General features: G+C 44.7%; 1 protein-coding gene across 1 annotated transcript; it reads left to right on the top strand.

The window, feature by feature from the left end:
• Positions 1-13,277: 13,277 nt before the first annotated feature.
• On the top strand, positions 13,278-17,915 carry LOC147661160 (uncharacterized). Its single transcript, XM_086951272.1, has 2 exons — positions 13,278-14,231; positions 17,358-17,915. Exons 1-2 carry the CDS (start codon positions 13,278-13,280, stop codon positions 17,913-17,915), a joined length of 1,512 nt encoding a protein of 503 aa, XP_086807398.1.
• The last annotated feature ends 6,922 nt before the right edge of the window (positions 17,916-24,837 follow it).

The raw sequence follows: 24,837 nt of genomic DNA, 5'->3' as shown, positions 1-24,837 counted from the left end.
CAATATGCAAGGCATCTATAGGGGAGATGGTGTACATTTTACAGATGAAGGGAACAGAGTCTTCCTCATGAACTTTAGACTCAGCATCGGTACTTGCTTGTGTAGGTACTAAAATCCTCCCACTAAATACAAGGGCTCTTTTTAGAGCCACCCAACATCTAAACACATACACTTCATAAATATCTGAAAAATATTTTTCTTTTTCTTGCTTAGGTACGCTTACAGGACGACTTACAAACTTCGCACCATACGTCGTACATACGTGCATGGTACACGTACTCTAAATCTACCGTAAAGAAAAAAATTGCCTCTATCACTAATTTTTATAATCCAGGGGACCCAATCCCCCGGGGCGCAAATACAACGTTGGAGACCATGGGGGGAGCTCCAATGCCCCCATGGTCCCTGCCAGCTCCCCATGTCCTTCGTGAGCCAGCATTGCTTTTCATCAGAGAGAGCAGCTTACATGCTGGTCTCCCTAACGAAAAGCAATCTGCTTTCCTACTTGAAAGAGAGAGCAGGTTAACCTGCTTTCTCTTTCAAATAGGAAAGCAGTTTGCTATGGTAGGGTGGGAGCCACGAGGCTCCCGCCCTACCATAGCAAACAGCAGTGTCCCGGGGGTAGGCACCCCGGGACACTGCAGGAGCCAGCCCTGGGGGTTGGCGGTCCCCAGGGCCATCAAAGGCTCCAACATTGAAAAGCTCAGGGGGTGGTGGTCCCCGGGGCTGGGGGATCTGTAACGGATCCCTCTATTTTGAATATTAGAGCCCCGGGAGGGGGCGGTCCTCTGGCGTGTGGGGGGGCTTGAGCCCCCCCCACGTAGGTTTAAAAAATTTTTTTTTTAAAGAAGCCCTGGGGGTGGCGGTCCCAGGGGCTGTGGGGGGCCGTGAACCCCCCACATACATATAGTTAAAGCCCCCGGGGGTGGCGGTCCCTTCTGGGGCCTCCATTATAAATGAAAACATTACCCGTGGGATTTGCCCCCGCCCGGGGGCTAATTAACAATAAAGCGGACTTCGTTTTTTTCGGGGGGTTTCACGGGGTATGCGTACCATATGGGTATCGCGCGATGCCTTAGGGTCCTTGTGGGACCCCCTGAGCAGGCCTAGGGGGTCAGGGTGTTTTTACCCTGCCCCCTTCACATATTTTTTGTGGTTCTTTCACTGCTTTCTTGTGCCTCGGTTCTACAGAGGCACAAGATGGCTGCCAACACGTCCTGGTTTGGAGTGTTGACAGACAGTTGACAGCCAATCAGCATACAGCTCGTGCTCAGGAAGGTACACGTATAATCCTTGGACGGTACTCGTACCGTACTTGATCTATAGATATATCTATGATTTTACTTTTGATTTTCTCTGGAACTACTGAACGGATTTACACCATTTAACAAAAAGCGTAATCTGCGAACCGAACTATACCTTTTTGCCAAATTTGGTGTAATTCCGTTCAGCAGTTCGGGTTGTAGCTTCACTTAAAGGTCCCTATGGAAAATTGCATGGGGAAAACACGTTTTGGGACCCCCTTTTTTGTCGGCCCCCGCTTCACAAATCACTTTCAGGGAAGGAGCGTAGCAGGCCATTTTCTTGGAGAATTTCGCATGTATTCGTCGACCGGCGCCAAAGTTATTCCAAATAGAATGTTGCAGATTTCCTATGGAATCTAAGTCCTAACTATAACTACCTACTGGCGACCGCCGGTAGGTAATATAGACACATATAAACCTATAAGTCACTCCTACGGCAGGCCTTGCCAATCCTGAAGGCAGAGTGCTCGGTTTTGTGTGAGAGGGTGCCCAAGCATGACTTGAGCCCCTCTGCAGCTTTCGGAATACCTTCCTTATAGCTGTACTATGATACAGCCATACCATATACTCTTAAGTGCATTATAACCTTGCGGTAAATGCTAACTTTGGAATGGCTGCATCAAAACATGTCATGTTTGTTGTCAACCACATTGGAATCCCACCCCTCGCCAGTTCTGGCGGCAGGGGTAGAATTCCACCCTTCTAGAGGGAGAAGACATGTACACACTTACTTACCAGGTAAATGTTTAAAAGAGCCCCAGCATCACAAAATGGATGCTGCTGCCACAGACACAAGTCTGACCTCCTGCTGCTGGAAGCAACTCAAGCAGGGGAGGCCTGGACAATAGGTTTCCTGTCCAGGGAGGTGCCAGCACCTCCCCAGACAGGCGTTAGTGTATTGGGGCAGGGTGGGTTGCATTCAGTGAATGCTTTCCAGTGGTGTCCCAGTGCATTTCCCAGTTCAAACCCGTTGCACACTCAGCTCCAGCTCTGGTGTGAAAGTGGACAAAGGGGAAGGGCTATAACCACCCCCTCCCCAGGTCCGACCTTACAGTTAGTTCAGCCCCTAAACTTGGTATAAGTATGGTGACCCAGTTACTACGACTTTAGATTACCCTGAACGAAACTCTGAATCAGAAATCTTAGACCTTCGACATTCCATATTGACTGGAAGATGTAAGAAATCTCCCTTGGGGTCAAGGAGTGACTCCCCTGTTCAAACAGACACCAAAGAAGCATCATGCCAGTCTGCATTTTCGAGGCTCCCACCGGATCCCGAAAAATCTGTGACACAGGACATGGGCTTCCAGACATCTCCGAGGCTGACACGAGTCCCGAGCAAAGCTGAGACCTGTAGCTATTACAAGAGACGTGGGACGGAACTCTTGGACATCCTGCACATTTGCTAGTGCATTGACTTCCCGAGCTTTCCCGAAGTTGTGCATTCGGCTACTTGTAGACCAAGCCTTGTGCAACTTTTGCACTGAAGCGTAGAGGTCTTTACTCCATGAGTGTTCCTCGGCCCGCTTTCTGCATTTCTGCTTGAGGCCCCTTTGAGATCCCTGGTCTGTCGACTGGTGGGTCCCCATGAAGGAATCTACTTTGTTTCTTGGGCTTTTCTGGTTGCTCCAGATGTGTCCACACTCCTCTCCAAAGACCGAGTCCCTCAGACCTTGCTGGTCTACTCCGAAGCCAATCTTGTCACCTTGTGCGGGTTGCTGTTGCCAATGCTTGTTGGGTCCAATCCAGATACCGACACTGCAGCACTCAACATCCAACATGGGACAGCTCGAATCCAGCTCATGGTTGTCGTTGACGACTCCTGGTCCTCGTGGCTGAAGAGTCAAGCTTCACCTACATCACTTGAAAGCACCAACATTGGCTGGCATCTTCGTGTCGCCTTCCTGGTAACTGGCTAGTGACCCAGACTCTGTCCCCTCTGCTTTCAGATTCTTCAGATCTCTGTTCCACCCTTGGCTCCATCCGGACACTTTTCTCCTGGTCGCCTGCAGCACTTCTTTGCAGCTCTCCATTGGAAATGACGACGAAACCCTACACAAAAAGACACCTATGCACCCGAATTCCCTGGGTGAGGTAACACGAGTACTTCGGTGCTCCCATGGGTCTTGACTCTCGAAGTGTCTAGTTCTGAAGGGGTTTTACCGTAGTCCACTCCTAAGTGTCCTTAAACTCAAACTTGTGTTACTTTAACTTTCTCCATTAATGTCAATGGTGATTCGTGGCTGTGTTTAGACATCCCTGCATCCCTACCTTGGGTGATTCCTCATTTCCCCAGTGGTTCTACAGGCCCTAGGCCTTGTCTCTATGCTTAGAGCGGTAATTATACCACTTTCTTAGTATATGGTTTGTGAGGCCCCTAGGACAAAATGTATACTGTGCTAATTTACTGTGTGCTAGTTAAGTTCTTGTATTGTACTTTTACTTCTAGCCTCATAAAGGGTCTAGAGGGGTGTGTCTAGTATAAGTACATATATTTTATATATATAGCTGGTGTCATTCTGCTTTCATTTGGTCATCTGAGAGATTATAGACTGGTAAAACAAGTTGCTTTACATTCCTTCAAGACTTAGCCTGAAGGCTGCTCTCCACAGCTACCACTAGAATAGCTTTCTATAAAGGTTGTGTAAATGTAAATGTATAGGCATTTATATAGCGCACTACTTACCCATAGGGTCCCAAGGCGCTTCGACCGCTGCGAAACCCTTCCTGGCTTCCCTGAGAGATGGTCCCTTAATGGGTATCTCCAGGGTGAGACCAGGCATCCCCAGCGGTCTGGTGGGGCCGTTAGTGAAGATGAGGCAAGCTAATGCCCAGAGTTGCCGAGTGTGATCGCTGATCAGAGTGGGCACCGAGGCGAGAGAATTATCGAATTATCGAGTCCGCTGACCCTGGTCCAGAAACCTGCCGCGCCGGGAATCGAACCCTGGTCCCGGGACGTCCTCTGATCTCGGGTCTGCCGCCTCTAACCAGTGAGCCACACTACTTCACGTTGTCTAAACCTACCATTAATAAGGGTCGTTTGGTCTGGTGCAAGGTGTCCACTAGAAAAGTGGTCATCATATGCCAGGCCAACTTCTCACAATATACATTTTTTAAATGTATTTTATGGATTTATTTTGAATGAGAACAAAATACCAAAAACTACAGCATTATTAACTTTGAATCCAGTGGCAAACTTGAGCACAGGACCCACGTCTGGACATAAACTGCCAACTTAGGGCGAACAAAGCAAACAGAAGGAGCTGATGGATGGAGCGCTGAAACTTTTCAAACACTGCTGGGGTAATCAGAGGTTGATGTACAGTTAATGTGTGATGCTTGGTAAATCCAAGGATGCTTTACTGTGAGTGGGTGATGCAGGGGAAATCCGAGGCTGCTGCACAGTGAATGTTGTATACAGGGCTAATCCGAGGCTGCTGCACAGTGACTGTGCAACGAAGGGGTAATCTAAAGCTGCTGCACAGTGAGGCACTTTGTAATGCATGGGTTTTCTGGGATTGCTGCACAGTGACTGTATGGTGCACAATGAATCTGAGGTATGTGCAGTGACTATGGTTGCACACCGACTGTGTGAGAGTAATTTAAGGCAGCATAAAGTGCTGTGGTTTGTGGCTGCTGCACACTGGCAATGTAACACAGAGGTGATTCGATGCCTCATCATAATGACTGTCTGAGACAGGGCGACTCAAAGTGAATGGGGGTTATTCAAAGGTGTTCTGAGGCTGCAGCACGCTGACTGAAAGAACTCACCAGATGCTGCCGTACAGTGACTGATCACACATAAGTTAATTAGCCCATTAATATGAGCTTCCTATTAAATGTATTGGAACATAATGGACCACATGACCGTCAGATGTATATATGTACTCCTACACTCAGGATTCTATCTGTCTAACGATCTGATGTACGATTTAAATGTGACTTTCCTGTCACTTTCCCTCTGCTCCATATGATTACTCTCACGTCGTATTCACCTTTCATCGTCTTAATTCCACGTGCATGTTATATTAACTTATTTATTCAAGCCACCTTATTTATTAGCTGTGTTCCTAATCACTATGACTATGACTTGTTCCTCAATTTTTCCTTTTTTTTTGCTTCGTCCTTAATTAGCAATATTGGTTTCTGCTGGTTTTAATTAGAAAACCTTTACCCTCAGACCGACATTCTTTTAGCAATTGTTGATCTTTTTGCATTTACAAACAACACTAAAACGCGACCTGATGCAGCGCTACTCCGGAAATAGTCACTAAAACCTCATCACCTTTCCCTGAAGTCACAACTTACACATTCACTCATCAGTGGGGCCCATAACACTGATTTCGCTTACGCACTTTCTCTCTACTTCATGGATTGGTGAGATTCAAAGGAGAGCAGCTGGATCATGGCGGAGTGCCTAAATTAAGCTAAACTATTTACAAAATGTACATCTGCAGTTTAAAATCATTTACCATGGTTCTAGTATTTAAGCAATTTATTTAGACACACCACCATTTAACCTATTGATGGATCATGCTAGTAAAAAATGTATTTATTCTTCATTTATCTAATTTTTATTTAGCAAAGATTCTTTGTCATGACTTATTTTATTCACACAATTTAATAAAATTGAATTCAGGTTTATTAATATAAAATTCAAACATTTAATTCTATTAAGTAAAAGCTCAGGAATAAAACATTTATTTAAATTCAAAGGACACTGATATTAGAGAAAAGACATAATAGTTCCCAAACTCATTCTCCTGTCTCACTAACTATCAACCTCACCTAAAGACTCTGTTCCCATTCAGGCTAAGTTCAAATTTTAAGGAAAATAGACAAAGTTCTGACGCATCAGGATTCAATCAGCATTCCAGCAGCATGTCAGGATACAAAGATGAAATCGGAAAAGAGAGTTTTTTACTTCATCGGAATGCCTTCTTTTATACCCTTTTTACTAATTAAACTATCTAATTGTCTGAAACATTTGGGGTTTCTAACAGATTTGATTGGCTCCTCCAAGGGGAGGATGAGCATAACCTCATCACTTTATTATTCAACTTCCGTAGCATCAGCAAATCTGAATATGGCCATTGTCTTTGTAATTTCATTTCACTTGAGTCCTTAAAGTTGCAATATTCGCTTTAGCTCTCATGATTTTAACACAGACTTCCATTTTTGTTGGCAGTCATTCAGGGTTTCAGGGCAGAACATCCTTGACCCGTTCTCGTTCAGCTAGAGGCTTCGCAAGCTCGCCTGCAGTTTCTTTCACAACTCTGGACATGCACAGTACATCTCAAGCACGAGTTCATGCAAGCGTCCATTTTTCTACAGGCCGCAAAGGCACATTCGGGAACTATTATAGAAACAAACACATATCTATTAATTATTGAATTAGAACCCATTCTGTTTACCTCCCCCTTTACTAAGGTATCCCTGTTAGTTGTTATCTAGCAAATAAAGCCACAATTATGCATGATTTGCTTACCCATCTTCATGTTTTTTGCCACGAATAGACAAAACAGAAAGCACATTTATGCTGCTTTTGGTTATCTTAAAGCTGCTTATTAGTTTAGGACATGACAAAATCACTTTATTAATTAATTATGGTTGTAACATAGGCAAAATTAGTTACCAACTTGTACTTGTGTAGGTGTAATTTTTATTCTAAGTTGATTAATATTTTCGTTTCATCTATCTTTCTACTATTTCGATATTCCATTGATTGGAACTCCTCCCTCTCAATGTCTTCCTGTTCACGTTCTCTATCTTGCCTTTCTTTACTTATTCTTTTCACTAGCAGCCCGCCCCGACCTTTTCTGGGAGCAATCAGGCTTCCCCGACCCCCGCCCCGACATAGCAGTCCGTCCCGAAATGAGTGTTCAGGGCCCCCGCCCGCCGGCCACCCTGTCCCCCGCCATGAGTGTTCAGGGCCCCTGCCCGCCCCGTCCCCCGACTGCCCCGACACCCGCCTGCCCCGACATTGTCCGTGGGTCCCCCGGAGCCTTACCTCAGCCGCCGCTCCTCCCCCGCGCTCCTCAGTTCACCGCTCCGCCGCTCCTCGCCGCTCCTCCCCGCCTGTCTGCCGCTCCTCCCCGCGCCATGTCCGCCGCTCCTCATCGCGCTCCTGGACGCCGCTCCTCCATGCGCTCCTGACGTCAGCACGCAGGTCGCGGCCGGCGCTTCTTCCACGGGACTACTTTTTTTTCACAAAATGTTTTAAATAACAGGTTTTTTTAAACTTTATATAGCCTATGTCCATCTGCACACCCTGACGATTACAACGATGTATCAGGTGTGTGGATTGGCGCTGTGGTTCCCGAGTTTACCCACCTCAAAGGTTTAAAGTTCTGCTCCTCCTCGCGCTCCTGGACGCCGCTCCTCCCCGCGCTCCTGACGTCAGCACGCAGGTCGCGGCCGGCGCTTCTTCCACGGGACTTCTTTTTTTTCGCTAAATTTTTTAAATAACGTATATTTTTTAACTTTATATAGCCTATGTCCAACTGCACACCCTGACGATTACAACGATGTATCGGGTGTGTGGATTGGCGCTGTGGTTCCCGAGTTTACCCGCCTCAAAGGTTCAAAGTTCTTCATTTATAATAGTAGTATAGATTTGTCTCTCAACCTTTCTCCTTTCTCCTTTTTCTAATCAGGCAACATACTCTTAACATTAATGCTACTATTGCTATTACTATCACTGAAAAAATATTTTACCTATAATAGAACTATCTATTTCATGTAGCCAATGTTTAACTGCTGTAAAGCTCTTACTCATTCTTTCAAAGACACCATCAATCTCTAGTGGTTCAATTTCCTTATGCAACTCTGTAATATTTTTTATATACTTTTCAATGTTTTGACTTTTATCAGGAATGTACGTGCAGCAGTGCTGTACATGCAAGGTTCTTTTGCCAATATTATATCAAGAGCAAGACGATTCTGCATCACCATAGCTCTCATAGCAACTAATTCAGTATCATCCATTAAAAATTCACCTGCAGTATCTGTTGAAAATCGATCTACTATGGTTGACAATTTTCGAATTTTGTTTGCATTTAAACATATCCCCACCATTGGTATCAGTGCTCCAAAAATGTCACCTATTATTTCAGCTACACTCTCTCTTTTTCTACGACTTAAATGTTTACCTATCTCACATATTCCCCTAGTACTTCTGTCTACATGAAAGATTTTTGGAAAGACCAAGCCAACATAACATGTCCAATACCAGTGGTCTGGCAACTTGTAATAAGCCTTGTTGCCACAAATAAAGTATATCCCAGGAAAAATTGAATCTTTTCCACCTTTAAATCCCCATCCCCCTATTATACGATAGGTATCTTCACATTGACTCGCTCCCACAAAATAGTTGTCATACAAAGTATTGTCCCTACGAATACAAAATTTCCCTAAGGATGGAGTGTCTATATTTATTGCAACGTTCACATTTTGACCATTCAATTTTTCATCCTCACTTGCCAAAACTCTGATTTAGTATGCTTCCTTTTCTCATTTCTTTTATACATGGCCCTCCTTTCTTCAACCATATTTAAAAATACTTTGTCTTCATTCCTCATTTTACAAGTCAAATTATGTCTGAAGGCATACTGGTGTGTCAATTCCGGAGTTACTAAGAAAAATTCTCCATTACTTTGGTTGGTTTGACTTTATTTAATGCATTATTAACTTTCAGTTTCGCAAAAATATCATCAAAATCTGAATAATAATATTCTAGTCTCCCTGTGGTATAAAACAAACTTGCTATCACACTACATGTCACCCCATATGTAAGTAGAACTTGATGGTATGTCATGCCCTCTGAAACTGACGCTGGCAATTTAACACACACATAGCAATCACTAGCATCCATGGTTCTAACATACTCAGATCGCAACCTTGAAAAAGTGTTTCTGGAAAATTCACTAATCGACCTATCCTGGTGAATTTCTGGTCCATATACAGGTGGTTTATCAGTTTTGACTTTATTCTTAGTCGCATTAGGTTTCAACTTTTGAAAATCATGTCTAAAAGGAATAATAACAGCTAAAATCAACCGCACTAGAATTAGCAATACTGTACATATCATTGACATTTTGCAACATTTTCTAAAAATTTAACACTTAGTAACTTGTTCATTAGTAGGCATATATACCTTTTTTTTTCAATTTTTCTAACAATTTTTTTTTACTCTTATTTTCTTCCCACTAATATTTCAAAATGCATTCACAATGCTTCTTCAATGTAAATCTCTATGAGTTTAACTTGTTTTCAGGCCTTTGTAATCAGTATTTCGTTTACTCTTTTGTCTCAGTTCCTTTACTCACTTTCTTTTTCCAGATCTATAACATTCAAATTCTCTTGGCTGCTTCCTACTTCTTCTATAGGAGGCAAAATTATGTATGTCCACTCAGGTGATTTATACTTCTGATTTGGTCTCCTTATTCTCTTTGGCCTTTGAACCACTTACATTTTCTTTCCCAATGACTCTTTCTGACTTGTTATCTCATTTACTTGATCTTCTGGTTTTCTTGCTTTGTTAACCAGTTTGAATCTTAGTCCATCACTTTCTTCAGGCCAATTGTCTCCTTTTCGAACTCTTTTTGTCTTTGGTTCTGCAGTATTGTGTTCCACTCTCCAAGCTCTTTTTCTAGAACTTCTCCTTAATTGTGCTTTCACTGTCATCAGTTTCACTTTCAGTATTTTCAACAGTTTCATTTACAAGGACCTTATAATGTCTGTATCTTTTTCAAAATCAAGTTTTTCTTTACTCAGCAGTTTCACTCTGTTAGGATCATTTCCATAACTGGTACTTTTCCAGTGTCAGGATTTTGGTCCCTGCTTTCAGAGTTTTCTGACTTCTTTTCAATACTCTCTTGATTATCAGTCTTATCTGTGCTTTGTTTGACACATTCACTGGTCTCAGTTCTTACCAAATCTCGACATTCAGGTCGATCTTCAGAATTTGGTACTTCAACAGCTTCACTTTGTCCTTCTGACGCAGAACTAGCATTTGATACTTCCAGATGTCGACGTACTTGTCGAGCTTCAGTATCTGGATTCTTCTCTGGTTCTCCTTCTGAGTCAGAGTCAGTTGTGCTTTCACCTTCTTCATGTGGATCTTCAGCTTCTGGCACACAGATCGTGTGGCTGGCATGCACCCATCTTTTTACTCCGGCACACTTGACTGCACTTGTACTGACCAGAATAACTTGTCTTGGCCTCTGCCAACGAGGCACCAAACAGTTTCTTCTTCGATGTACTTTTATTCGTACCCAGTCTCCAGGAACTAGATCATGAGCTGGACGTGTTTCTTTCGTGTTTGATTCAGTTCCCACCTGATGGAACACAGAAGTTACCACATCAGACAGATTTTTGCAGTAATCCAGTATGATGTCATCATTAATAGTTAACAGTTTATCAACTGGTACAAATGCTTGTCTCATGACCCTGCCCATCAAAAGCTCATGTGGACTTAATCCACTCTTTTTGTCTGGTATGCTTCTCAGGGTCATCAAAACAAGGGGTAATGTGTCTGGCGATTTCAGTCCTGTTGCCAAACACATTTTTGAAATCCTGTTTTTGATTGTTCCATTCACCTGTTTAACTACCCCTGAAGCTTCTGGTCTGTATGCACAATGTAGTTTCTGATGAATGTCCAGTGCTTCACATATCACCAGTAGCAATTCATTCTGAAAATGGGGTCCACGATCTGTTTCAATTGTTACTGGAAACCTGTATCATGGTATGATCTCACGTAGAAGCAATTTTGCAACAGTTACTCCATCATTTCTCCGGGTAGGGAAGGCTTCAACCCACCGAGAGAATAAACAAATAATCACCAGTACATATCTGAGTCTATTGCAAGGTGGCAATTCAATGAAATCCAGCTGCATTTGTGTGAATGGACATCCCTCCCATCCTATGGTTCCCAAACTTACAACAGTTTTTCTGTTTGGATTAAACTGTTGGCAAATCAGACATCTCTGGCACAAGCTCTCAGCAACCATCCTGAACTTTGGATTGTACCAGGTTTGGCTGAACAACCTAATCTTTGCTTCTCTTCCAATGTGGGCTTGACCATGGTACATTTGAGCCATGTTGGAAATCATGCTGCCAGGCATTACTGGTCTTTCATCTTTGCAAACCCAGATTTCGTCTTCTTCTCTTTGCCTACATCCTGATTTTAGACAAGTATTTTTCTCTTCCTCACTAGCATCTTCCTGCATTTGCCTCACTTCCTGCCAAGTTTCAACTGCTGTGGTTAGCATTAAAGAACTTGAAACATGTTCTTCTTTTGTCCCGATTTATGGATGCAAGATTTCTAGCACATTACTTTGCAAATGATTTCAACATACTTATTTCCTCTGGTTATATGATCATTTCCTCTCTTATGAGCAGCACACTTAACCACAGCAATCTTGTCAGGCAGCTGAATAGCATCAATCAACATTTTCACAATTTCAGCATTCCTGATGGGGGATCCTGCAGAAGTTAAGTAACCTCTTTGGGACCATAGTTGCCCATAGTCATGAACAACCCCAAATCCATACTGACTGTCGGTCACTATGGTAACTCTGATTTCTTTTCCCAACTCACATGCTCGAATCAAAGCAATCAATTCTGCTACTTGAGCAGAACGAATTCCTCTCAGACAAGATGCTTCCGAAACATCTGCAACAGTGCATACGGCATATGCAGCACTTAAAGTACCTTCCTTCGTTCTCTGGCATGAACTGTCAACAAACATTACATAGTCAGATTCAGGCAAAGGTTCATCCTTTGTCAGGTCTTGGTTTAGTGCAATAGTCAAGAACATCCGAACATTTGTGATCAACCTCATTTCGCACTTCAGCTTCCATAACATCAGGCAACAATGTGGATGGGTGTGACGGGGTGGGACCGGGTCCGCCAGGCTTACCTGTCTCACCTCTCTTTAACCAGCATGCAGGCGCCTGGAGGAACGCGGAAGACCCTGACGACACGGACGCCGAGGATGGTGGAGAGTCCTGTTACTTTAACTGGGCGGAGCTGGATAGAGAGTACCTCGCTGATCACGCCCCCTGTGTGCAGGTAAAAGCCGCCCAGGACTCCACACAGGTGTGTTACACACTCGGAGGTGAAGGAGGAGAGACGGACTGGAGACGAGGAGAGGACGAGATCGGGATCGAGAGGAGTACGAGAACGGAGGAGGAGGAGAGCGGGGAGCTGAGGAGTGAAGGAGACAGAGGAGCGGAGCGGAGTTGGGAAACGAAGGAACATCGGAGGAAAGAGCAGAGGCAAGAGCGGGAGGACGGCGAGGAAGCGAGGAGGCGGACCCAGACGAGGAGAGAGAACGGAGCACGGAGAGTCAACCACGGAAGGGAGAAATCGACAAGCCAGGAGGCCACCAGGAAAGCGCATCGCCCAGCCACACTTCATCGAGGGAAGTGTGGCTCCCAGAGGTACGTTCACGGCTTTCGGGCTGGGCGGGCTTTAAGTGGGTTAGACCACGAAAGTAGTTGTCACTCACACCCTAAGCACTACCCCTCCCTCACTTCCCACCACGTAGTCTAAAGACGGAGTTGTGCACATGTGAACTCTCACTCCCATCCCCGTGATTTGGTCGCAACCAGTCAGCTAAAACGCTGTCATTTTTCTCCCCTGCACGGCGGACGGATCGACATCATGGAGGAGAGCGCCAGGACCACAAGTCCCAGAACCCACCGGGACGTACGACGAGCAGCAGCGGAGAAACGCCTCCAAAGACTCTCGGAAGAGGCGGAGACAGCACTGCCGTACTACAGAAAGACCGTACACCGTAAAAGAACCTTTAAAGCAATAAAACCTGCATTACCCCGACTACCGGTGTCTGTCAATCTGTTTGAAGGTACAGTCGCCCCACCTACAGCCCCACTCAATGCACCTAGCAACCCCGAGGCGCCACAAGTGGTGGAGAATGCGGGCATGCAGATAGCCATCTGGGATCCGAAGATGGAGGAGCTGCTACAACGCCTAGTGAAAGGTCAGGAGCAGTTGGGCTGGGCCGTGGAACAGCAGATAGCTACCGCCCAGGCCGACAGAGATGCTCTCAGAGAAAGTGTGGTAAAGACACTCGGGGTTTTGCAACCAATACGGATTGATCAAACCGGTAACCCAGTGAGAGAAGTAAGACAACACCCCCCCACCCCATCCGGCATCTCCTTACAAAAATATGTAGCTGGGGACGATCCGGATGCCTTCCTGGTTAACTTTGAAAGAGTCGCCCTGGCATGTGGGTGGCCTTTGGACAAATGGCCGTTCTTTCTTGCCCCGCTATTGACTGGGGAAGCCCAGGCCGCTTACCAAGTGGCCAACGGAAACGGACTGACCCCGTACGCGCAGATAAAAACTATCATCCTTGATCACTTGGGGCTAGACGCGGAAGCATATCGCGCCCGCTTCCGCAAGGAGAGAGGAACCCCAGGCGAAAACCCTAAAACCCTGTTCTTCCGTCTGAAGGCAGCGGCTGATAAGTGGCTGACCCCCGCCCTGAGTACAAAGGAGGCCATTATGGATAAAATATACCTGGAGCAGTATCTGGAGGCTCTGCCGTTTGGGACCCAGCGCTGGTTACGGCAGCACTCCAACCTGACCACGGCTCAAGCGATGGAAATGGCCTCCACCTATTCACGTGCTAAACCCAGGTTGCACTCAATGGAACCCGACAAAAATGTAAGGCCACCGGTTCGACTAGACCGAAAACCCCGGCCACCACCCGGGCTTCCTGCCCCCAGACCGTTGAACCCGGATGTGTCTCCATCGAGAGGCCCCCAATGTTTCGATTGTGGCACATGGGGCCACATAGCTCGGTTTTGCCCAAAGAAGAGAATGCAAGAAGAACCCATGGAGGTTGGCTACTTACCCCGGGCTGTTATGTTTTCAGCAGAGCTCGGAGGCGCTTATCACGTAAGTGTCCTCATAAACGGAAGGATGGTTAAAGCCCTGTTGGACTCTGGGTGCAAACAATCGGTGATGCAGGGTAGGTTTGTGTGTGACTCCCAGGTAATGCCCAACTCCCTAGTCCATATTAAGTGCGTGCATGGAGACGTAAAGAGCTACCAGGTCGCCAGCGTCCCGATAGAGATGGAGGGGGGGCGGCAGGTGGTAGTAAAAGTGGGGATCATGGACAACCTACCCGAGGAGCTCATTCTAGGGACGGATAACCCCCACTTCCTAGACCTGTTTTCTGAGACACTGAAAAGGGGAAGGGTGGACCCAAAGACTGTGCTCGTATCCCCCGGCCCATGGGAGGGCGACCGAAGTTTCCAATTTGCACAAGCCAATGACTCCACGTTGTTCAATGCCTGGGAACAGGCACATGCAGAGCAGGACAACCTGAGCCCCAGATACCCTCGGTTTTTGATACAGGATGACCTGTTGTATAGACAGGCGAAGGAAGGTGACCCCAAGCAGCTTCTGGTCCCAGTGTGTTTTAGGGAACAGATTATGTTCTACGCTCACACCCATCTCATAGCAGGACATATAGGCAGCGAGAAAACCACCCAGAACATCTTAAGAAATTTCTACTGGCCTGGAGTCTACCAAGATATCAAGACCCACTGCCAGGTCTGTGACGTATGTCAACGCAAAAACGTACACAAACCCCCAGCAGCCCCATTGCAGCCTCTACTGATCATCGGGACCCCATTCGAGAGGGTGGCGATGGACCTCATAGGCCCCCTCCCCAAGACTACTAGGGGCAACCAATATGCACTGGTCATTATGGACCATGCCACCAGATATCCCGAGGCCTTTCCCCTGAAGTCACCCACCTCCAAGAACATCGCCGAGAAGTTCCTGGAACTATTCTCCCGGGTTGGTTTCCCGAAGGAAGTGCTCACCGACCAAGGCACCCCCTTCATGTCACGGGTTATGAAAGAGGTGTGTCACCTGTTGAACCTGCATCAGATCAAGACATCGATATATCACCCACAGACGGATGGTCTTGTGGAGCGATACAACGGGACCCTCAAGACCATCCTAAAGAAAATGCTTGCAGCAAACCGAACAGACTGGGACCGGTTACTTCCTCTGGCCCTCTATGTCATTAGAGGCCAGACCCAGAGCAGCCTGGGATGTTCTTCCTTCAAAATGCTATACGGAAGACAACCCAGGAGCCTGTTGGACATGACAAAGGAGTGGTGGGAGGCCGAGCCTACAAGAGACACGAAAACACTCCTTGAGTATAGTCAAACCCTGAAAAACCAGATAGGGAAAATAAGGGAACTGGCCTATTCACAACTGGAGAAGAGTCAATCCAAACAAAAACACCACTACGATAAAGGAAAGAAATGGAGAAAGCTGGAGGTAAACGATTGGGCCCTTGTGTTGCTACCTTCCACCACGAAGAGGTTCCAAACGGAGTGGCAAGGTCCTTACCAGGTCATAGAATGCATTGGCAACACAACGTATCGGCTACGCTTATCAGGGAGGAGAAATCAGGTCTTCCATATCAACGTTCTTAAGAAATGGCTCGGAGCCCCTCCCATCATAGCCTATACTCACACAGCTAAAGACAAAAAGACGGAAAACACCGTAGAACACCTAGTCATCAATGACGAGCTATACCAGGAACAGCGTGAAGGGCTACAAAGAGTACTTACCCGTCGTGCGTCCATCTTCTCCGACCTCCCGGGGTCCACGAACCTGGCCGAACACAGAATCGAAACCCCAAGAGGGATCATTGTAAACCAACGACCCTATAGGATACCCGCCGCCAAAAGAGAAGCCATAAACAAGGAGGTGAAGGAAATGCTCAGCCTAGGAGTCATTCGTCCCTCGAGAAGCGAGTGGTCGTCACCGATCGTGATGGTGCCCAAACCAGATGGGAGCAGCAGGTTCTGCATGGACTTCCGGGCCCTAAACGCGGTATCTTCGTTTGACGCCTACCCCATCCCAAGGATAGACGAATTAATCGAAAAGTTGGGCGAAGCCAGATACATCAGTACCCTGGATCTCACCAAGGGATACTGGCAGGTGCCCTTACGCGAGGAAGACCGCAAGAAAACGGCGTTCTCAACCCCGGACGGTTTATACGAGTTTACTGTACTCCCGTTCGGCCTACACGGAGCCCCCGCAACGTTCCAGAGGTTGATGAATGAGTTACTCCGGGAACACCAGGCATACAGTTCAGCTTACTTGGACGACATTATCATCTTCAGCCCGGATTGGGAAACACACCTCCGACACCTAGAAACCATACTTCAGCAGTTAACCAAAGCCGGTCTACACATCAACTCAAAAAAATCGAGGATCGGATTCCAGAAGGTGAAATACCTGGGATACGTGTTGGGACGGGGGCTCATCGAACCCCAAGATGAAAAAGTGCGTGCCATCGCAGACACCCCCTTTCCCATCAACCTCCGCGATATGAGGGCCTTCTTGGGGTTGGTGGGATATTACAGGAGATTCATACCTTCCTTCTCCGACATTGCAGCCCCCCTCACGGACACCCTGAAGAAATCCCCGAAGCCAGACTTCCTGCATCCCACACCGGAGATGAAAAATGCCTTTGCAACCCTCAAAAGGACAATCACCTCCCGTCCTGTGCTCATATCCCCGGATTTCACCAGACCCTTCATTCTGCACACGCACGCCTCCGATTTCGGGATCGGGGCTGTCCTGTCACAGATAACTGGGGAGGGACTCGAGCACCCGATCCTATTCATAAGTAGGAAACTATTCCCCAAGGAGGTGAGGTACCCAACTATCGAAAAAGAGTGCCTAGCGATCAAATGGGCAGTTGACAAGTTGAGGTATTACCTGGAGGGTCACACGTTCAAACTATACACAGATCATGCCCCGCTCCAATGGATGAGCCGCAACGCCTCCAACAACCCGAGAGTCATGAGGTGGTTCCTGTCGTTGCAACCCTTTTCCTTCCAAGTACTGCACCGTAAGGGGAAGGACAATGCTAACGCTGACTTTCTATCCCGTTTTCCTCTCCCCGATCGGGAGAATCGTAGGGGGGAGGGGTGTGACGGGTTGGGACCGGGTCCGCCAGGCTTACCTGTCTCACCTCTCTTTAACCAGCATGCAGGCGCCTGGAGGAACGCGGAAGACCCGGACGACACGGACGCCGAGGATGGTGGAGAGTCCTGTTACTTTAACTGGGCGGAGCTGGATAGAGAGTACGTCGCTGATCACGCCCCCTGTGTGCAGGTAAAAGCCGCCCAGGACTCCACACAGGTGTGTTACACACTCGGAGGTGAAGGAGGAGAGACGAACTGGAGACGAGGAGAGGACGAGATCGGGATCGAAAGGAGTACGAGAACGGAGGAGGAGGAGAGCGGGGAGCTGAGGAGTGAAGGAGACAGAGGAGCGGAGCGGAGTTGGGAAACGAAGGAACATCGGAGGAAAGAGGCAGAGGCAAGAGCGGGAGGACGGCGAGGAAGCGAGGAGGCGGACCCAGACGAGGAGAGAGAACGGAGCACGGAGAGTCAACCACGGAAGGGAGAAATCGACAAGCCAGGAGGCCACCAGGAAAGCGCATCGCCCAGCCACACTTCATCGAGGGAAGTGTGGCTCCCAGAGGTACGTTCACGGCTTTCGGGCTGGGCGGGCTTCAAGTGGGTTAGACCACGAAAGTAGTTGTCACTCACACCCTAAGCACTACCCCTCCCTCACTTCCCACCACGTAGTCTAAAGACGGAGTTGTGCACGTGTGAACCCTCACTCCCATCCCCGTGATTTGGTCGCAACCAGTCAGCTAAAACGCTGTCATTTTTCTCCCCTGCACGGCGGACGGATCGACATCGTGGAGGAGAGCGCCAGGACCACAAGTCCCAGAACCCACCGGGACGTACGACGAGCAGCAGTGGAGAAACGCCTCCAAAGACTCTCGGAAGAGGCGGAGACAGCACTGCCGTACTACAGAAAGACCGTACACCGTAAAAGAACCTTTAAAGCAATAAAACCTGCGTTACCCCGACTACCGGTGTCTGTCAATCTGCTTGAAGGTACAGTCGCCCCACCTACAGCCCCACTCAACGCACCTAGCAACCCCGAGGCGCCACAATGGGTTTACGTTGACACAACGGGAGATTGTCACATTATCTGCACCTAAAATGACATTCTCGTATCTGGTCATCCTGTTATTAGTGAGATACTGTATCTTTGTCCTGGTGAGGAGAATCTCCACATTGTGAGGCACATACACTCTCACAGGAAATCCCATCACTATTCCTTCACTCTGTTCTAGACTCACACTTGTGGCTGCTACTGCTTTCAAACAACCTGGCAAGGCTTTTGCAACTGGGTCTAGAACAGCTGAGAAGTATGCAATTGGCTTTCTTAATTTTCCATTTCTCTGAATTACTACTGACATTGCACATCCCACTCGCTCACTGCAATATAGTTCAAACTCTTTCTCATAGTTGGGCATCCCTAATGCTGGAGCTTCACACAAGCTTGTCTTTGGCTGTTCAAACGCTTCCATTTCAGTTTTATTCAACACAATAGGGTCTTTTATGTCTGCTTTTGTCAGTCTCTGTAAAGGTTTTGCGATTAGTGAGAATCCACGTATCCACTGTCTGCAATAACCTACCATTCCCAGAAACATCCTGACTTGCCTCTGTATTTTGGGTGGTTGCATTCCTTGTATCATCTTGATTCTTTCTGCAGTGGCCTGTCTAGTTCCCTTGGCAATCTTATGACCTAGGTATTGCACCTCTTTCTGACAGAACTGTAATTTTGATGGAGACACTTTATGTTCCTCTTCGGACAAATGATTTAACAAGGCAACAGTATCCTTAATGCATTCATCCTTGGTTTTCGATGCCACCAACAGGTCATTGATATACTGCACCAATACTGATTCTCCAGGCATACTCAATCCATTTATTGATTTCTTTAACAACTGATTAAAAATAGATGGACTCTCAGTATACCCCTGAGAAATTCGGCACCATGCCAAAATGCGATCTCCGAACCGGAACGCAAATATTGGCTGGCTTTCTGGGTGTAATGGAACTGTAAAGAATGCATTGCACAGGTCAATAACGGTATACCATTCTGCATCATGTGGAATCTGGTATAGAACCACTGCTGGATTTGGTACAATTGGACAACAAGGAACAACAGTCTTATTAACCTTTCTAAGGTATTGTACAATCCTAAATGTTCCGTTTGGCTTTTCCAATCCCATTATCGGTGAATTACAAGGACTGCTTTCTATTTCTCTCAAGATACCCTGTTCAATCATTTTGTTTATTATTGGTGTTACTCCTTCAATTATTTCTGCTGTCATTTTATATTGTGGGACATTTGGGTAACTGACTCCTTCTTTTACAGAAACTTTTACAGGATCTACACCTTTCATCAAGCCAATATCTTCTCCTGTAAAATCCCACACTTGCTCTTTTACTGTTTCCTTTAATTCTGCCAGTATCTTTTCTTTATCAAACACTGGGATTAATTCACTTCTCTCTGCTTCTACCATTGACATGGTCATTTTATACAGGCTATCTTCATCTGGAGTTTGTAGCTCTATACCATCTGGTGGACAATATATAGCACAGTTCATTTTACACAAGATATCTCTGCCTAGCAAGTTTACAGGACTGCTGTCACACACCACAAATCGGTGCATGTCTTTAAAATTTCCAATTTCTACTTCAACCGGTTTGGTTAGGGAGGTTTTAATTTGTTTATTCGCTACACCTAAACTTGAATTTGATCTCCCGAGAGAGGAACGTTCTTGACTTCTACTGATCTAACAGTAGAGCGGGTAGCACCTGTGTCCACTAGGAAAGTTATTTCTACATCATTTACTTTTCCACTCACAAACGGACCAGATTGATCTACCTCCAGAGTGGCTCCAAGAACACACTCTTCTTCCTCTCTCAAGCACCGTCAGAAACTATCCTCCGACTCACTCCCACCTTCTTCTTGCAACCAGTACTGAGAGCTCACATTCACTCTGGGCGATCCTTTTATCTGTTCGCCTTCGCTGAATCCTGTTTCTGCACTGTATCTCTGTAGATGTACACTGTGTGGAAGTGGCGGTTGTGGCATCTGACTTTGCTGATTAACTACCTGTTGTTGTAGTGGTGGTTGCTGAATTATCTCATTCTGCATCTGTGAATTTAATGATGTATTTTCAGGATTAACTCTTAGTGGATACTTACACTCTTTTCTCCAATGCCCTATCCTGCCACAATTATGACACAGAAACTTTTTCTTAGGTTCTTCTATATTTCCTATCAATTTTATCTTATTGAAATTCCCTTTTAATTTTCCTTGACTTTTATCAGTATTCTTATTCTCTAATTGTGCTATTTGTTGTTCTACTAGCTTTACTTGTGCCCACATGGCTTTTTCTTTTAGCTTCTTTTGTTTAGCTTCAATTTCATCACTACAATATTTGGCTTGCCTCAACACTTCATCTACGTTACTTGATTGCCATCCTATTAAGCTATGCCTGATCATGTCTCCAATTTCTGGTCTCAATCCATACCCAAATCTATACACAAAATGACTCATGTCCTTTTCGCTCAGTTCTTCATATCCACTGTATTGTTTGAACACCAACAACAGTCTTTCATAAAATGCATGTACAGATTCTTTTGATTCCTGTATAGTTCTGTCTATTTTAACCCAATCTGTTTCTTTTGGTGGAATTTTATTTTTCAGAAACACTATCACTTGTTCATATTTACGGATCACTTCGGGTGATGGGGCACCTGCCACTTTATCACGAGGCTATTCTTCTCTTGGCCAATTTACAGTTATCTTGCATTCAGTCCACAAGTCTGCGGGTACAACTATGTCAAATAATCCATCTAAATCAACCCATAGCACTTTTGAAACGTTCGATCTACCTGTCGATACTATTCTACAGGTTTTTCTCTCAAACGGGGAAAATCATTTGTAAATGATAATATGTCCTGTATAGTCCAAGGAACATGTACACATCCTCCTCCTGGTATTTCTCTAATGGGAAATTCATTTATGACTGTCTCTTTTTATCTCACAGGAACTGTTAATGTGGATTTATCACTGGCTTCTTCTTTCTTCTTTGCCCATTTTATTCTCCATTTATTCACATCTCCCCATTTCCTTAGTAAAACAATGAATTATTTTATTTGGGTTATTCTTCCTGCGGTATTCATGTTTTCAATTTCTTTTTCTGTAAAGTCTACTCTATATGATTTCTGTAATATTTTCTGTTTTGTAAAATCCATGTCAAATTCACTAGCTATTCCTTCTAGCTGATCATGTATAGATTCTGTTTTCCAAGTAATACTTTTGCACATGAACATTAATTCATCATCCTGATATGCTTTTAGTCTGTCTGTTCCAATGGTCCCAATAATTAATTATTCCATGTCTACTTTTAATCTGGCGACATCCAATAATTTAGGTTCATTATCTTTTACTTTTAGGGTTTTAAGCCAATCACTTAACTCTTGCTCTGACGGACCAATTGGGGTTTGTGGTAAGTCTATCTTTTCTACACTCCTCTCCGGAGTCGCAGAGTCAGAGTCTGCTCCAGTTGGAACTTTATACGGTAAACGTTGATTGAAAGTTAAATCAGGCGGTATTGCATTACTCGTTCTCTTAATCTCAGACAAATCTGGATAAATCTTATCTTTCACTTTTTGCAAACTCTGATTTAAAGGAATAGTCAAAGTTGGTTCTTTTATTTTCTGATTTTCGAACACTGGAATTACAGGACCTATAGTTACGGGGACTGTCACAGCTTCTATATTTTTAGTATGTTCTTGTATTTTTTCAGTTAATTCATTTGTGAAACGTATATACTCGGAAGTACTTTGTTGTTCTCCAATTTGTCTTTCTACTCTTGCTACATTTTATGATTGTCCTCACTCTGCAAAGGAGTACCAGCACGTCTAGTTTCTATTACTGGTGTATTTGAATCATATCTCATTTCTACTCTTTCAGGTAAGTCCCTAAAATTTGAAAACTGTTTTGGGGTTTCATTAAGTCTCTCCTCTCTTGATGGAGCATTAGGAGTGGTCCATAACGAACCCGGCTGATAAGGTGGTGGCCTTCTATTTAATATTTCTTCCAACACCGCATCCTCTGAATCGCTCCCTCCATAACTTTTCTTTTCTGTTTCTACATTATTTCTTTTCTCAGTACATTTTCGCCCTACCATGTCATCTACCAATCTAACCGGATACATTCCATCACATATATCTGTATTTCTCCATCGACTCATTCTACTCTCATGTGTTTCTCCCCATAATCCATGTACCCTACTCTTTATACCTCGTGGATTTTCCAATCTTTCTCGCTCTAACTCATGCATCTCATCTTCCCATCTCATTCCTTCAAACTGAGTTGGTCTAGGTCTTGGTTCAAGTCTCATCATTTTTTCTCTTAGGTTTCGCAAAACAGCTGGATTGAAAGATCCTACTTCTGGAAATGCTACGGCACCATAATTTCTAGTATATTTTGCCCAATTCTGTAACCAAATACAAGTATGATATCCAAATTTTGTTGACATGTAAGAAGCAGGCGTTTTTACCGGGGGAAGCAAACTTCCCTCCCTCGTCACTATTTCTTTGTCTGGTTGAAATACATTTTTCAAACTCTTAAACCATGAAGGTTTCTTCCTGTCTTCTCTGTTAAAGTAATCCATATTTTTGACCGTTCTCCTGTCTTTCAAAAGATCGCTCACTTTTCTGTTGCTGATCCGTAACACCAGCCTATCACAGTACTGTTTACACTAGCGTACCAATTAGAACAAGATACGTCTCTTTAGTGCTTAACCAATAGTTTTCACTGTTTTACTGATGCACCAATCAGCCCTTGCTCTGTCTTGGTCACGAGAACCAATCCCTGTGCGATACTTTTGACATCAACAGCGCTCCAGCTTCTGCAGCGCTGACTGACCCCTCGTTTACAAGGTTTGTCGAGAAGCCGTATTTAAAAAATATACAACTGAATTGGTTAGGAACTTACAAAAAACAACTCCATTCGTCTGTTTCGCTAAACAAAAGTGATAGTTTTCTCAATCACACAAGAATTCTGTATTTCCAGTAGACAGTGCTTACCTCTTCTCTACCACAGAATTTTACACTCGCCGATAAAGTAGCACCACTTCCTCTACCTTACCCTTCTCTCAAGCTCGGGTTAAGCTCTATTACTCTCTCAGCAGTAAGTTTTAAATCAGGATACGCAATGATCCCTATGCTTAAAAGCCAAGATTTTATAGACTGTCCTTGCTATGCATTTATTCTTTCACACGAAAAATCCCTAAACTTGTGATGTGCGACGACACCACTTGTGATATATGATGATACCACTGCAGTATACGACAATACTTCTTTTTGAAACAGACTATGTGATGTGCAACTTTAATTGCCACACTTTCTGTTCCTGCAGACAGAGTGACCAGCTTCACGCAATCCTCGGAAGCCTTTTCAAGACTACATATAACGTAATACGAACTCAACAGTTGTTAGTCATAATTCTGTACATCTACTTCTATATATTTCACCTTATACATTATCCTAGCTAATTCTATAGCAACCAATGCTCTGCTATCAAGCTTAAAACTGATGCAGCGCTACTCCGGAAATAGCCTCTAAAACCTCATCACCTTTCCCTGAAGTCACAACTAACACATTTACTTGTCAGTGGGGCCCATAACACTGCTTTCACTTATGCACTTTCTCTCTACTTCATGGATTGGTGAGATTCAAAGGAGAGTAGCTGGATCATGGTGGAGTGCCTAAATTAAGCTAAACTATTTATAAAATGTACATCTGCAGTTTAAAATCATTTACCATGGTTCCAGTATTTAAACAATTTATTTAGACACACCACCGTTTAACCTATTGATGGATCATCCTAGTAAAAAATTAGGCTAAGAATGAACAAGACCAGCTTAATTCTTCATTTATCAAATTTTTATTTAGCAAAGATTCTTTGTCATGACTTATTTTATTCACGCAATTTAGTAAAATTGAATTCAGGTTTATTAATATAAAATTGAAACATTTAATTCTATTAAGTAAAAGCTCAGGAATAAAACATTTATTTAAATTCAAAAGACATAATAGTTTCCAAACTCATTCTCCTATCTCGCTAACTATCAACCTCACCTAAAGACTCTGTTCCCCTTCAGGCTAAGTTCAAATTTTAAGGAAAATAGACAAAGTTCTTACGCATCAGGATTCAATCAGCATTCCAGCAGCATGTCATTATACAAAGATGAAATCGGAAAAGAGAGTTTTTTACTTCATCGGAATGCCTTCTTTTATACCCTTATTACTAACTAAACTATCTAATTTTCTGAAACATTTGGGGTCATTAACAGATTTGATTGGCTCCTCCAAGGGGTGGATGAGCATAACCTCATCACTTTATTATTCGACTTCCGTAGCATCAGCAAATCTGAATATGGCCATTGTCTTTGTAATGTTCATTTCACTCGTGTCCTTAAATTTGCAATATTCGCCTCAGTTCTCATGATTTTAACATGGACTTCCATTTTTGTTGGCAGTCATTCAGGGTTTCAGGGCAGAATGTCCTTGACCCG

The sequence above is a fragment of the Lissotriton vulgaris genome, unplaced genomic scaffold (genome assembly GCF_964263255.1).
Source record: "Lissotriton vulgaris unplaced genomic scaffold, aLisVul1.2 SCAFFOLD_3030, whole genome shotgun sequence".
Taxonomy (NCBI): domain Eukaryota; kingdom Metazoa; phylum Chordata; class Amphibia; order Caudata; family Salamandridae; genus Lissotriton; species Lissotriton vulgaris.
Note: the sequence above shows the minus strand (reverse complement) of the source record. Positions and strands in the feature narration are given on the sequence as shown.

Excerpts from the sequence above, each read along its gene's own strand:
- LOC147661160 (XM_086951272.1), top strand. The coding sequence starts at position 13,278 with ATGGAGGAGCTGCTACAACGCCTAGTGAAAGGTCAGGAGCAGTTGGGC. Across the intron at positions 14,232-17,357 it reads AGCTCGGAGGCGCTTATCAC|CATGCAGGCGCCTGGAGGAA; the intron begins GTAAGTGTCCTC and ends CTCTTTAACCAG.